This window comes from Harpia harpyja, chromosome 18 (assembly GCF_026419915.1).
Source record: "Harpia harpyja isolate bHarHar1 chromosome 18, bHarHar1 primary haplotype, whole genome shotgun sequence".
Classification (NCBI taxonomy): domain Eukaryota; kingdom Metazoa; phylum Chordata; class Aves; order Accipitriformes; family Accipitridae; genus Harpia; species Harpia harpyja.
The window spans coordinates 4,614,054-4,628,763 of NC_068957.1; the positions used below are offsets into that span (position 1 = coordinate 4,614,054).

Genomic DNA, 14,710 nt, shown 5'->3' on the forward strand with positions numbered 1-14,710 from the left:
TGTAGCATTACTCAAGTAGCTTAAACACAATATTATGATGTGAAGGACAGACTTCATCTCAACAGCCCTGAACTATTCAAACAGAGATAACGGGGAAAAGTCTTTGAAAAGTAAATATTTGTGGATGCAACAAACAAGTATGGAAAAGATTCATCCTCTTTTGCCTTCAGAGCAGTACACTGCTATCTCATGCAGTGTACATACCTCTTAAATCAGTTACTTCAGTCTCCTTTGTCTTGATGCATTTGAAGTGAACTCTTAGAAGGACTAAAACTAATGGACTGACTGTAATATTACTAATTTAATTCTTTTTTCTTTTTTTTTCCTGCTCTCTGCTTGGCTCTGGTCTTCACCCACAGGTCTCGACTGTTGGCTCTCAAAGGTTACTAAAATTTTAGCAGCTACTTGGAAACAGAACTACCTAAGCTTCACTTACTGTTGCTTCTTCCTACACCATACTACACTGCTGCTTTGCTCTTGCCTTCTTCAGAACACAATAAGAGATTTTCTTTTTTAAATACCTGCAATGAAACTTAGGCTAGAAGTATGTGCCATTCTCTTGCTGCCTGTGTACTTGTTAATATCTGTGTACAGTATGCTTGTATTTATTCCATGGTATTTTCTTACCAATGCTAAGAAGAAAAAGGCTATGGCAAAACGTTTAAAAGCTAAACCCATCTCGGACAAACCTGGAAGCCCCTACCGTTCTGTCACTCATCTTGACTCACTAGCAAACATAAACATTCCTGGAGCAGACACATTGGACAAGCTGTTTGACCATGCTTTAGCAAAGTTTGGGAAGAAGGACTGTCTTGGGACCAGAGAAATACTGAGTGAAGAAAATGAAATGCAACCAAATGGAAAAGTGTTCAAAAAGGTAAAACTTACAATTTTGTACTTAATTCTGATTTGGTTTTGAGCTGCTTTGCATCTAGCCTCAACAATGGAGGTCTCCTTAGAGGTCTTCCTTAATTGTTATGATATAAACCATCCATTTTATAGTAGTTAAAGTATAACAGAATACAGGATGCACTATTTATTCTACTTCAACAAAAATGAAAGCAATTTTTTTTTCTTAATGAATGGCAGTGTGTGCACTTAACGGTGTTACGCACCAGCTCACGTAAGCTTGTAGAGCTGTATCAGCAGCTTCTTGTCATCGCAGTTTTTTTTTTCTTCACCAGTTAATTTTAGGAACTTACAGATGGTTATCCTATGAAGAAGTAAATGAGAAGATGAATCGCTTGGGGAGTGGACTGACTGCCCTGGGACTGACCCCAAAGAGTACTGTTGTCATATTCTGTGAGACCCGGGCAGAATGGATGATTGTAGCCCTAACCTGCTTCAAGTACAACTTTCCTCGTGAGTGCTGAACTTGTTTACTTCTAATGTATTTTAGAACCATTTCTCAGCACTGGTTTGGCTGTTAAGAATCTGCCAATCCCATCATGGATGGTGTAAGAATTTTATAAACTTACTCTGCCTATGGTCTGATTCTTAGAAGTTTCCAGTCTATTCTATGCATTGCAGAGATCCCTAAAATTAAATTGCTCATACTTATGAGACTGTTTTTTCTGATTTTTGTTGTAGTAATGTTCTACATGTTAGAATGACAGAACAGTACAGTTACTATTCAGGTTTTTTAAAAATACTCTGAAGATGTCAGTAGTTACGTTTCTCCCCCCAAAGTGTGGAATGTTTTTATAGTATTTTCTGTCTGTATTCTGACTTATGCGTCCAAAACATGAAATAAGTTATTAGAAGAGAGAAGAATGGTAATCAAAATCATATGCTAGTCTGAGGGGGTTTTGGTGACATTTTTAAGCTGCTCAAGTTCATTACAATTATGTGTATGGGTTTTTTCTTTTTTTAATTTTATTTAAGCTGTCAAAAATCTCTCATCTGACTTAATGCATACAAACTTCTTGGTGAAGTGGCAAAGGTTACTATGCACTCACAGGCCCAGTCTGCATACAACACACTATGACCCATAGGTTATTTTTGTTGCCACCTTATGTTTTTGCTTGCACTAGGCTGCCTATTTTTCTTCCAGTATTAGTAGTAGCTAACTGTGTGAGGAGAAGGTCATACAGTAGAGTATGCAGAGAGGCTGTTAAAGGGCAATAATGGAAGAGCTGACATTGCTATTGAAGTAGGAGAGGATGGTTAATTGGGTCTTGATCCTCATGCTTTGAGAGGCAGGAAGAATCAACTATACAACATTACTCTCTTTTTGTCCCTTCCACATGAACCCTATTTCACAAGAATATTAAATTCCTTTAATGGTCTTTGGAGGTTAGAGTTTGAGATAGCAGACAATACAAAAGAAAGGTATTTTTTTCAATAGAGAGATGATGGGAAGAGGTGAACTCCTTGGTGCCTGCGAGGCACCCAGTGGCATCACTGTACCCAGTCAGGGTTAAAAATAATCTGGCAACACGAAAACCAGTCTGATTCTCTGCCTTGCCCCCCATCTGTAATTTCATGGGAGCAAGCAAAGTAGCTGACACCGCTGAAAGAGCTGCTTGTAGAAGTGCTGTGACTGGTGCCCTGTGATGTTTAGAGCATCACCTCTCCCCCTGAGTTCTGGTTGCAGAGAGCTCTGGGGCAGAACACGTGTTCTCAGTTGCTTACTCTGTGATTGCTTAGTGCAGTATTGTTGGGGTTTGATGATTTCTCTTCTTCTATAGACTATTTCAGTTGGAAGAGACCTACGATGATCATCTAGTCCAACTGCCTGACCAATTCAGGGCTGACCAAAAGTTAAAGCATGTTATTAAGGGCAATGCCCAAAAGCCTCTTAAACGCTGACAGGTTTGGGGCATTGACCACCTCTCTAGGAAGCCTGTTCAGTGTTTACCAAGAGGGTGGTCAAAGAAATGCTTCCCGTACAACTGTCCTCCTCATTCCAGAGGTCTCTTGTGGCATAAAATTCTGATGCGGAAAAATTAAAAGCTGTTCTGTTTCCAAATTAGAAAATTCCTCACTCACTGAGTTAATTTTACACACGCCGCCCCAATGCTTTCCAGTGAGCTAAAGCACAGTTTTTGCATTTAGTATTACTTTAACATTTCTTTCATGTTCTCTCCCTCCTTACTGTAACAGTCGTTACGTTGTATGCCACCCTGGGTGAAGAGGCAGTTACCTATGGTCTCAATGAGTGTGGAGCATCATATCTGGTCACTAGTGTAGAACTTCTTGAGAGCAAACTTAAGGTAATTTGGTACCAGCTTCACCTGCTACAAGCAACCCTATAATAATTTTACAGTGCGGTCAGTGCTAAAAATTTCATTTCTCTTTTATAGACGGCATTGCCCCAAGTCTCCTGTCTTAAACATATCATTTATGTGGACAAGAAGACTATCAATAAATCGGAATACCCTGAAAATGTGGAAATTCATAGTATGCAGACAGTAGAAGAGCTGGGAGCCAAACCAGAAAACGGTAACTGAATCACTTCACAGAGAACTAATGAAACAATGTTAACAGTGAAATCAGACCTAGGTTAAGAGGGATGCGTAGCAGAAAAAATCCCCATCTGTGCAGGTCTCTAACACAAAGAGAGTGGCAGATTACCGGTTCATCCTCTGGCTTCCCTTAAATAAACGGAAAAATTGTTTTTTCTCTATTGTCCTGCGCCTTTGTTCAAGTGTCAGGTATTTCAGGATAAAACTTTATTTTTAACTTCTAAACCATAATCAGAATAATTTAAGATTCCACCTTTGTTTTAGGATCCAGTGCCGTGTTCCATTTTCTGCTACTCTTACCTTTTATTCATCTCATTTTCACTATTTTTCCTAAGAAAAGAGGAGAAAGCACCTGAGGCTTTTTTTTGCTTGTTGGCTTGGAAATGTCTTTTTTCTTAACCAATCTGTAGCTAAAAAGCACCTTGGGCTAGAGGAATAACCATTACATCCCCTGCTACATTTGGCAGCCAGGAGTGACTGTAAACATCTGCTTTAAGGAAGGAAAAACCAACCTTGATCATCTCTTTTCCTTAAATCAGCAGTCTGTGCTTAGCCCGATCTCTCTCTTCAGTAAAAGAGGAGATAAACTGGCAAAGGAGCTTTTTGCAGGGAAGCACACATTCATTACAACTGCTTAACTTTGATCAGCTTAAGGTATGGATACAAACCGGCAGTTACCTTGAGGGGTGGTGTTTTGTGGTTTGGTGGTTTGGTTCCCCCCCGCCCCCCCCCCCCCCGGAAAACTCTGCTTCCCTTGCAGGCACTTCTGCTGCCTCTCTAGCTGTGAAAGCCATGAAAGCTAATAACTTTCATCCTAAGAATGAATGCCAAGGGATTAAAACAAAAATCAAAAGTGTTGTAAGCTTACTGCTTTTCCACTAACTAGCAGCTTACCTGAGGAAGGTTCACTTAAAAAAAAAAAAAAAAAAAAAGTAGTCTTAGCTCTACAACCTTGGCTTTGGAAGAGTGACTGACAGAAAAACTGATTTGCAGCATTTTGGGGTGTTGAGTTTTTTTGGTTTTTTTCCTCAACCTGTTTCTCTCCAGTACTGTATTTCTCCCCTTCAGTGCTCTTGACAGGTTTACTACATCTTCAGAAGGCTTTTTCTATGAAACTTTCGGTCAGCTATAAGACATAATGGCAAAAGTATCACCCAGATTGTGTAGATGCCCAAATACTTGTCACTCCTTCCAAAATTTGCATTCCCTCCCTTCCTCTTAAAAACAGACCACTAGTCTCTTCATCTGCATCCCCCACCAACCACTTAGCAGCACATTGTGCTTACCTCTGCTGATGCACCTGTTTCACATTGGTTGATTACAGACATTTTCACATTGATTAATTACAGAAATAACAATTTAGAAAGTAGATAAGAATCAATAACATTTTTTTCTCTCCTGCATTTTGTAGCAAGCATTCTGCCAAGCAGACCTGTTCCTACAGACTTGGCTTTAGTAATGTACACCAGTGGCTCTACTGGGAGACCTAAAGGAGTGATGATGATGCATAAAAACTTAATAGCTGGAATGACAGGACAGTGCGAGAGAATACCTGGACTGGGGTAAGAAAGACTCAGTTGTCATGTGTACGGAGAGATAAAACAGAACCTCCAAAAATATGCAAGTTTATAAAAGTCTGTTGCTGGCATTGGCTGTTACCAAATTTCTTAATTTCATTGTAAGCCTACTAATCTTTAATTTATAAGAAATATATCTTGTGTTTGTGAACTTACCCTGTTGTTTGAAAAGGACACCCTTCTAGCTCTTGTCTCACATGCTGTTTCTACCTTTTTTTTTTTTATTATTGCCCTTAGTTTTAGGTCTGTGATGGATTTTTGCACTCTTGTGCATCAGAAGATGCCATCAGATAAGGAGATTCCTCATCTAATCAAACTTGGAAAATTTTTTTTAGATGTTTTCAGGCAGCTAGGATCACTTTAGGAAGTCTGTCAGAGCCTACCACGTCCATTGATTTAGAGACAGCTCTGTTGGATAGATAATGCACATGCTGCAGAATCTGCTCAAGTGCACTTCACCGAAATGAGCAGGAGAGTAATAAATTGTGCATTGACGATAGTAAAACTAACTGCAAACTCCTTCACGTTAATATTTTGAGGAAATTTTTCATGAATGCGGGTGTGTTTGTCACTGCATTCACGAAGGGTATAATAGCTGAAATAAGCTGTGTTGCTAAACTACTTTTGTGATGAGATATAAAACCAGTTCTGACTTGATGCTAAAAGCTTCTATTAAGTGACAGCTCTAAGTTTCTTGCTGAGAAATCGCTGAGAAATTATTTCCTGAAATAAGCCTCAGTACTTCAGTGATTAGCTCTCTTTCTACTAATATATCTTAGAAGGAGACGCTATGATGACTGTCACGGATTTGTAAATCATTGGTGATTATTATAAAATATAGCGATTTAATCCTTAGTTTCGTACCTGGGATGAAATCTCCCACAAGGAGAGGAAGTAGCAGTGGAGCGCTAAGGAATCTTTGAGTTTCCTAGAAAACAAGGCAAATCCCATAATTCATACTGATTTCAGTAAGGTAGGATTTTCCCCATTTTGTTTATAAACTGTGGTTTGAAATCACACTCTTCTTGCATGCAGAAGAATAAGCCTCACTTGTGATCCAGGTCTTTCACAAAGTAATAACTAAGCAGACAATAAAACAGTTAAACAGTATTTTCAGTCTACCTGTGCATCATTGTTAATTAGATAATCCTTTCCTTTTCTAGACCCAAGGATACTTACATCGGTTATTTGCCTCTGGCCCACGTATTAGAACTGACAGCAGAAATTTCTTGCATCACTTACGGCTGCAGGATTGGCTATTCCTCTCCACTCACGCTATCCGATCAGGTGAGGGGCAGCGGGGGGGGGGGGGAGCAAAAGCAAATTTTAGCTTTTGCAGTCTGCGTTCTCCTTGCTTGCTATCCTCTTTCATTAAAGAAATGCTGATGTATATGGCACACGTCAGAAATGTAATTTTAATAAAATTATGCAAATTAATGTTTGTGGTGAACTATAGCAGGGGGTCATACCATGTAAGTTTTATTAAAACCTTTACTTTTATGATACTTAAGAAATCTAAAAGAAAACCTAATAAATGCATATAGCATTATCCACTGGATATCAGGATAAGAACAGCTATTAAGAAATGAGCTGACCATAAGACTGTTTAAAGTGATTTTAAATTTTTGGTCTCACTTTATCAGTTCTTTATGCAGTTATTGCAGATCTTCTATTTAGCCCTTTGCCTTTTTCCATTTAACAATTAAGTAAGAGCAAATTAAGCTGGAAAAAAAGGCTGCCGTATGTTTTGCTGGTATAGAGATTGCATCAGGCAAAAAAAAAAGCTCCTGGAGGAAGATGGAGAAGAAAGCAAGTACTGGGGGGGGAGGAGGTAAGAGAAAGACCTACAAAGTGGACTTAACCAGATTGGGCTTGTAAAACATCTAGTATTTTCGTTGAAATTGTTGTTAATCATCACTTTCCATCACAATGTGTGTGGGGGAAATATGCAGGAAATGTTTTTGGAGGGACAGGGGAAGAGATTTAAACAAATTACATGCTAATATATCTCCCTCTTTTTTTAGTCCTTTTCTAAAGAGCTGCTTGCTTTTCAGCTCCATAGATTGACATTTTTTCCTTATTACAGTCCAGTAAAATTAAGAAGGGAAGCAAAGGAGACTGTACTGTACTTAAGCCTACGCTGATGGCAGCTGTGCCTGTAAGTATACAGAAGCAGATATGTTTAGCAAAAACCTGATGCTTTCTATCATGTTCATGCTAGAAAAATCTATTTGCTAACATTTTTTTCTCTTCATATGTAAGTAACTGTCACTAAAAGGAAAAAAGAATATAGAAATTCCAGTTCTCATTGCTTGAACCGAGTACTGATGCTACAGATAGCATGCGTATATTCTTGTGCTTAAAGCCAAGAGCCTTTTTGATCCAAAACTGTAAATGTGTTTTAATAGTCACAAGTGACATTTACTGAGCTACTGATACAACAATAGGATACAAAAAGTCTTTGACCTTCACAGTCTGAAACTCCTTTTTGCATAGGGAGAAAGCAGGGTAGCTTTGGCCAAAACAGACACTTTCAGGATATGGACGTTTGGCTGAGTTACAGAACTTAGCAAGTTAAACTGCGCTGCCATAGTTGTTGGGATGTTCAATCTCAGCTGCTTGTCTCCAAGGTAACACTTAGGCTAAGTCTCTCTTGCTGTTCTTAGGGTAAGCAGGCCACGCTTTGTCTCCTCTTAGAAGAAAAAATGATCAGGAAACTATAACTCCTATTGCTTCTGTAGCTTACGTTGGTCTTTGGGTGACCAGGCTTCTGCATTCCACAAGGTCTTAGTGCTATCTGAAAAATAACAAGTGTTTGCATCTTTCTAATGCAAAAACCTTCCTCATATGTGCTGGAATCACATGTGCTTCTTTTATGATCATATCACGTCTGTTGCTCATAACACTGGTAGCACCAGCTTTTGCCACGTGGTGGTGATGGGTGAGTAGGAGGATTTAATCTCATTTAAGAATAGTGAGCTTTGGTCGGATTTAGTTGTTCTGCAGCATCTTTTGGGAATAGCCAAGAGTTTCTAAATTAATTACTCACTTGCATTTTTTGTTTTATAAAGTAATAATCATATATATAGGCTTGGTCTTTTTCTTAACAATTAACCAAGTGAAAATTAACATGGCTGAAAACCCCAGCTTTTTGGAAAACATCCATTTAAATTTATTTCTTGGGGAGAATTCAAATGCTAGACTAACAGCAAAACCAGTGTAAATTTTAAATACGGCCATAATCCCTCTTGGAAGGAGTGTATTTCATGCATGTGCAAAAAAAAGTCCATGCAGACAGCTCCATATGAATTAACTGCAGAACAGTGATAATGTTGAACCCCACCTAAACGTCTTGAGTCTACAGACTTACTATCACAAAGAAGTTAGCAAAGAAAAAATAAAATTGAAACTGATGATCCATTTTCTAGTTGATAGCATACAGGATCTAGAGTTCAACGATCTACAGCAAAGAGGAAAAAAACCATCAGAAAGCCCTAGTAGGAACAACACTTAGTAACATAATCTAATAAATATTTCTCTCCCTAGAACTATGTCATGTTTTTATCATCAAAACGTAACATCACCAGTGATTAGAAAGTAAAATAGGAATGAAATGGAAAATAATTCTAATGGAATCCAGACACACAAATATTTCTAAAGATTTGATTCAATCAGAACATTATAATAAGGGTTAACAGTTCCTTGCAGCCTTTGTAATTCTGAATACCTTGTCATGCCTCTGTAGTCTTTAAAAGACTAAAAAAAACCTGCAATTAATTCTGCTTTAAGATATTTGTCTGGCTTCTGGAAATATTACATGATATTCTGCAGGTAAACTGGGCTGAAAATAGTCTACAGTTTTTCTGAAATTCCTGTTTGTCTTAAATCCTAATTGTGAAGACTTGAAGGAACTAATAAAAAACACTAATGAGAGTAGTTTCTAATAAGACTTTAATGTTTTGATCTCTGATATTTCAAAGTACATAATTTTCATAGCTTTCTTTTCAAATTTAATTTGACTTGTTAGAAAGCACGTAAATACTTCAAAGCATTGTGCTCTGTAACAAACTTGAAGGAGCCAATCCTTAAACTTCTGTTAAAATACTTCACCAGTCTGAACACTAAGTTCTGTGTGTTTTAGTGATCATAAGCTTATTATTTTAATGGAAATTAATTTCTTGCCTGTGACAAAATTGTGGGGTTTTTGTCAGGTAACTAGAATTACTGCAACCACATTGCTCTGAAAGTTGAAAAACCTCTCTTGGAAAAGGAAGCGGTGAAATGAAATCTCTTAGTTCATTCTCTTGTGCTTGCCAATTGCTGTGGATAAAGTACAGCGTCAGGACTCCTAAGCACGATCAGTCTTGCATGGCATATACCAACCTTTAGCAACGAGATTTAGCTAAAACTTGAATTCAAAACTTTCCAAATCAGTTAGTCACATTTGAAGTACAGGTTAAGGTGTTACCAGTAACGTAAGCCATATAACATAGCAAGTTTCATTATGCTATGTTACCCAGGATTTGTAGCTGTGGTTGGTAGAGAAGACATCTTCAGAATGAGGGGTGGAAGGTATTTTAAAACCAAATCTGAAGTTTAGAAAGCTGTTTGGAGAAATGGAAGAGGTACTATGAATTACTGCAGTATGCCTGAAGACCTGCAGTGGTTCCTCAATTACTTGCCCTTGACTTACCCGACTGCCTAATTCAAGGCAAGTTTTCTAATCTCAGGTATATGCTACAGCATGAGGGCTCTTCCTCTCTAGTGATACTGGTGTGAGGAGAAAAAACCCAATGGAGCAAAGTAAGGCTAAGTCACTAATTTTCTCCTGCATTTTCGATACTTCATTCCACCCACTTCAAATAACTACAAGCTGTGACGGTCTATAGATTGACTAACCGATCACACATTAAAAGCATTCCAGTTAAGCATTGCCTAACCAGTGATGCAGACATTTCCGCTCTTACTGTATTATCTGTTTTAAAGGAAGAATAATAGGGGGGGTTTATTTTAACATGGAATTTAATTTACATATGCTAGTCTATTCTATGTGGTAATTTTCCTTGCTTTTTTTAACACTTTGTAGGAAATAATGGACAGAATTTATAAAAATGTCATGAGTAAAGTTCAGGAGATGAACTATATTCAGAGAACTCTGTTCAAGATAGGCTATGACTACAAATTGGAACAAATCAAGAGGGGATACGATGCACCTCTGTGTAACATGTAAGTGTAATTCACAGTCCAAGTGTACCTTTTTCTTTGTGATTTGTTAAGACAGTCTAAGAGAATAATCATCTAAACTATCTGATATCAGACAATTCTCATCCAACATGAAAATATCATCTAATGACTAACTGAAATAATCCAAGTTCTTCCTGGAAATGGGTAAGATATTTAATGGTGGGAATGACTAATCTTCAGAACAGATGACTAGTTAGTTTTCACTGGATTGCTTTTTTTTTTTTTTAAGTAATAAAATTAGAAAGTTTGTTTAGTTAAGTTACAGGAATTCTGCCATCTTCAAGTGTTACACAAGAGGTAACGTTTTTGATTATCCCTGCTGTCCACTAAAATCTGTGAATGATTAAGTTAATTTTTAAGGTGTTCCAGATGGAAAGGAAAAAGAAGGTTTGTGTCTTTTATAAAAAAGTGAGCAGCGTGAATGTTTTTTAATGCTTTTTTCCTTCTTTCAAGACTATTGTTTAAAAAAGTAAAGGCACTACTGGGAGGGAATGTCCGTATGATGCTTTCTGGAGGAGCACCACTCTCGCCTCAAACACAAAGATTCATGAACATCTGTTTTTGCTGTCCTGTTGGTCAAGGCTACGGACTAACAGAAACCTGTGGAGCTGGAACAATTACAGAAGGTAGTTAAGATGCTTCTGGAAATACATAATTTAAGATACAGATACATATATGAGGGTTTAGTGGTTTTTTTGTAAAGTCAAAATATCTGTAGTTCTTAACTGCAATAAAGTAACTTGAGATAAATTGCTGCCTTATTTATGGTTTGAGTTGATATTTCAAATGACAAAAATATTTGTATTCTTCCTTGTTCTCTCCCTAAGTTGCTGATTACAGCACTGGCAGAGTTGGAGCTCCTCTTATTTGTTGTGAAATAAAGTTGAGAGACTGGCAAGAAGGTGAGAGTATTAAATGTTTTGATTTCAGAGTAACTAATGTAACCACAGCTTAGCTGGTTTCTTTGCCTATCTGCTTAGCTAGGTGTGGCATATGAAGTAATTGTTCTTTATCTTTTATAATAGTCATCAATTTGTGTGCATTAACTTCAAGCTGAAGTTTCAAAATATTTTCTTGGCAGCGGAATATACAAGTTAAAAATAATTGTGTGGGGATTTTCTTGTTTTCAGGGGGATATACTAATAAAGACAAGCCTAACCCTAGAGGAGAAATTCTAATTGGCGGACCTAACGTCTCAATGGGATATTTTAAAAATGAAGAGAAGACAACAGAAGAGTTCTCCATTGATGAGAACGGTCAGAGATGGTTCTGTACAGGAGATATAGGGGAATTTCATCCGGATGGGTGTCTGCAGATCATAGGTTGGCCTCAATTTTTGATATCTTAATATATTACAAGATCTTGACTAAACATAGTTATAAGCATGCTGTTAATCCTGTTGGTTTTGCCAGAGCTTAAGGTTACCAGAATCACAGTGTACAAAACACTCCCAAAAGTCCTCACAGCTGTAGGAAAATTTTGGAAGCGATGCTGTTTCCTGTGACATTATCACTCTAAATTTAGCACATTGACTTCAAATGTAAGATTAATTTTTGGTATTAATTACAAAGCTTTAAAATCAGAGTCCCCATCACTTTCATACAAGTTGTGTGACAAGACACGTAGTGCTATATAAACTTTTTTACAGAAGCCTTTATAAAGTTGGCAGAATACATACATGCCATTAGCTGCTTTAAAATTTTAGTAAGATGCTTTAATTCATATTCATTAAGAATTTTGCATAGCATTGCACAAAATACATATATAGTGGCTTTGCAAATGAGCCTGTGGAAATGCAAGAGATTAAAATGGAACAAGCTTTTTTTTTTTTCTTTTCCTTCCCCCTTAACTCCTAGATCGCAAGAAAGACTTGGTAAAGCTACAAGCAGGAGAATATGTATCTCTGGGCAAAGTAGAGGCAGCACTGAAGAACTGTCCCTTGATTGACAATATCTGTGCTTATGCCAAAAGGTAAGAGTGGTATTAATTTAGAAACTCCGTTTAGGGTAAACATGAAATATAGGCTCTGGCCCACTTCTCTGATGATATACTATCGTTTTCCGTGGTTTCCATTGAACAAACCCACCTACCAGAGTGCAAGTTATAAGCAGCATCTCTGAAGTAGCACGGGTGCCCAGATTCCCTAAAACCTGAAGAAATGACCTATGTCTTTCTGTTGGCATTTCTCCTATCCTAATACACTCCAGTTCCATCCTATCCCTTCCCCAAACGGGTATCATTATATTTAGAATGTGTTTTGGCTTTCTGTCAGAATACCAGAGAAAAGTTGATCTGGATACTTTGGGCCTGATCCAAAGCTCTCCACTACATTTTGGAAATAGTCCCAGTCTCTCCTCTCCTTCCCCCAACTCAAACACACTACCTGAAGGGAGAACGAGCTAAACACCAGATGTAGCTGGGAAGCTAAACCAAGATGCACACTCATGAAATGACAGCAAAGCACGATACCGATCAAACCTAACGTCGTAAAACAACTTAGAATACCTTTGATAAGTCATCAGTTGTGAAGACTTAACGTACAAGAAGGATTCTGTATGGGGGAATAATTACAGTTCAGAAAGCACTATGGATCTGTGTATCTAACATCAAGTAAGCATTTTATGCCCTGAAATGGAAGTCTCAGCTGTTTGAATCTTTATTCCTTCTTTCTGTTGCCATCCTGTGGTAGCGACCAGTCTTATGTGATCAGTTTTGTGGTCCCTAATCAGAAGAAGCTGACGGCATTAGCTGAGCAGAAAGGCATCAGTGGAACCTGGGTAGATATTTGTAACAATCCTACAATGGAAGCTGAAATACTGCGAGAGATTAAAGAAGTGGCAAACAAGAGTAAGTAAAGCGGCATATTATGCTAGCCAATCTCACAGTGCTTATCCAGCAAAAATTTCCCATTATCCTCACTAACTGTTCTTCCTTCTTCCTGTTGCCTCTCTATCTGCCAAAACTTAAGAGTGTAATCAGAGGCAAAAATCACATGAAATTGTTGCCTATTATCCCAGGAACTGACACACTTTTTGGTCGTATTAACTACTTTTATCTTTTTTCATTTTCTAAAAAAATCTGAAATTTTTTTTTCAACTAAATTCTAGAGACAGGTTCCTTGTCTAACACAGTTAAAATAAGGTCCAAAAGAGCTTTGGAAAGTTTTTTTTTTTTCCATTTTTTTTTTTTTCCAAATTTGGAAAGTAAGTTACAAGACATTTGCTGGTGAGAAAACTAGTTAAGAAAGAGATTTCAAAGCTTTTTTTCCCATGCAACTTTGTCCCGTACAGCTTTGAACAACCACTATCCTTGTGGTTGTAATGGCTTAAAAGCCTGCTATTCTTTGCTGTGGTACCGAATCATCAAAAGCCTCATCAATCCTTGATGGGGCCAAAAAATTAACAAACTAACTGGGGAAAAAATTCTTTAAAGCACTTGGCACCTTATACAAGGAAGTAGTAAAACTGGACTGAAGCACATGCTAAGCAGCGCCTCTCAAACTTTAGAGGGGAGAATCTGCCTTTTGAAACAGAGAAAACAAGAATGAAAAACACTTTTAAGTCTTGCCTTTTAAAAAAAGAAAAATCAATTAGTAGGTCTCAGACTTGGCTTTAAATGTATTAATCCATGTTTTTCTATCATGAACTAAGCAAATTACTATCCATATAACTTTGCTTATTCAAAATCTTTGCTTGTACATTTTTTCTACCTTCTAGATAGTAATCTACCATTGAGATACAACTAATTTATTCAAAACTGTTTTCCAAAACTATTTTGAAGAGAACGTTCTCATTTTTAGCAGAACATAATGCACCTTCATCACAAGCAGGCAGGTATCTAAGTAAGATGAAACAGTACATTACGATGCTGGTTGGAAGGTAGAGAGAAGAGCACCTGGAGACAGACTTAGAGCCAGAGATCCCAAGTGCCCTCACTTGCTGCCACCTTGAGGCTGTGCTGCCACAAGTTGCCTCGGACGTGCTGCCACAAGTCTATGGATGTGGGATCCTGTTCCAGGCCTATATGCAGGAGCTGATAGCAAAGTCCATCAAGTATTACACACATGCAGCAGCTCCCTGCCCTTCTCCCTGAAGCAGTTACCTTCCTTCCCCTTGCTTACCCCTCTTTGGCCTCTTGCCTGGGCAAGAGATAGAGGCGGCTTTGGTTGCAGTGAGGCTGTGCATGCGCCAAGCAACTGCTTCCAGCTGAAGGGAAAATAAGTGACTAATGTAACAAAAATACAGAGACGTCCCTTTATTTTGCACTCTAAACAAACTCTTAGGAAGGAAAAAATCTGGGAAAGAGTCATTCAGCTATGGAAAGTACAGAAGTATTTCATTATAATTTAAATATGAAGCACATCCGACTAGTCTGAGTTAATCTAGTTATTACTACATTCCTATAATAAAGCTACAGCTCTAG

The 14,710-nt window shown here is 37.9% G+C and overlaps 1 protein-coding gene across 9 annotated transcripts in view; it reads left to right on the plus strand.

Moving 5' to 3' along the window:
• Nucleotides 1-14,710, plus strand: part of ACSL4 (acyl-CoA synthetase long chain family member 4) — a 41,989-nt gene that overhangs the window by 24,455 nt on the left and 2,824 nt on the right. For 3 of the 9 annotated variants that reach the window (XM_052813292.1, XM_052813291.1, XM_052813294.1), the window contains 13 exons: nucleotides 360-877; nucleotides 1,185-1,362; nucleotides 3,106-3,215; nucleotides 3,306-3,444; nucleotides 4,879-5,029; nucleotides 6,208-6,331; nucleotides 7,131-7,202; nucleotides 10,131-10,270; nucleotides 10,742-10,914; nucleotides 11,116-11,190; nucleotides 11,419-11,610; nucleotides 12,145-12,259; nucleotides 12,978-13,135. In XM_052813292.1, the coding sequence (XP_052669252.1) occupies nucleotides 527-877; nucleotides 1,185-1,362; nucleotides 3,106-3,215; nucleotides 3,306-3,444; nucleotides 4,879-5,029; nucleotides 6,208-6,331; nucleotides 7,131-7,202; nucleotides 10,131-10,270; nucleotides 10,742-10,914; nucleotides 11,116-11,190; nucleotides 11,419-11,610; nucleotides 12,145-12,259; nucleotides 12,978-13,135 (1,978 nt within the window). In that variant the 5' untranslated portion in view covers nucleotides 360-526. The remainder of the gene's footprint in view (nucleotides 1-359; nucleotides 878-1,184; nucleotides 1,363-3,105; nucleotides 3,216-3,305; nucleotides 3,445-4,878; nucleotides 5,030-6,207; nucleotides 6,332-7,130; nucleotides 7,203-10,130; nucleotides 10,271-10,741; nucleotides 10,915-11,115; nucleotides 11,191-11,418; nucleotides 11,611-12,144; nucleotides 12,260-12,977; nucleotides 13,136-14,710) is intronic. The other 6 variants (XM_052813295.1, XM_052813296.1, XM_052813297.1 and 3 more) reach the window with 2 other exon arrangements.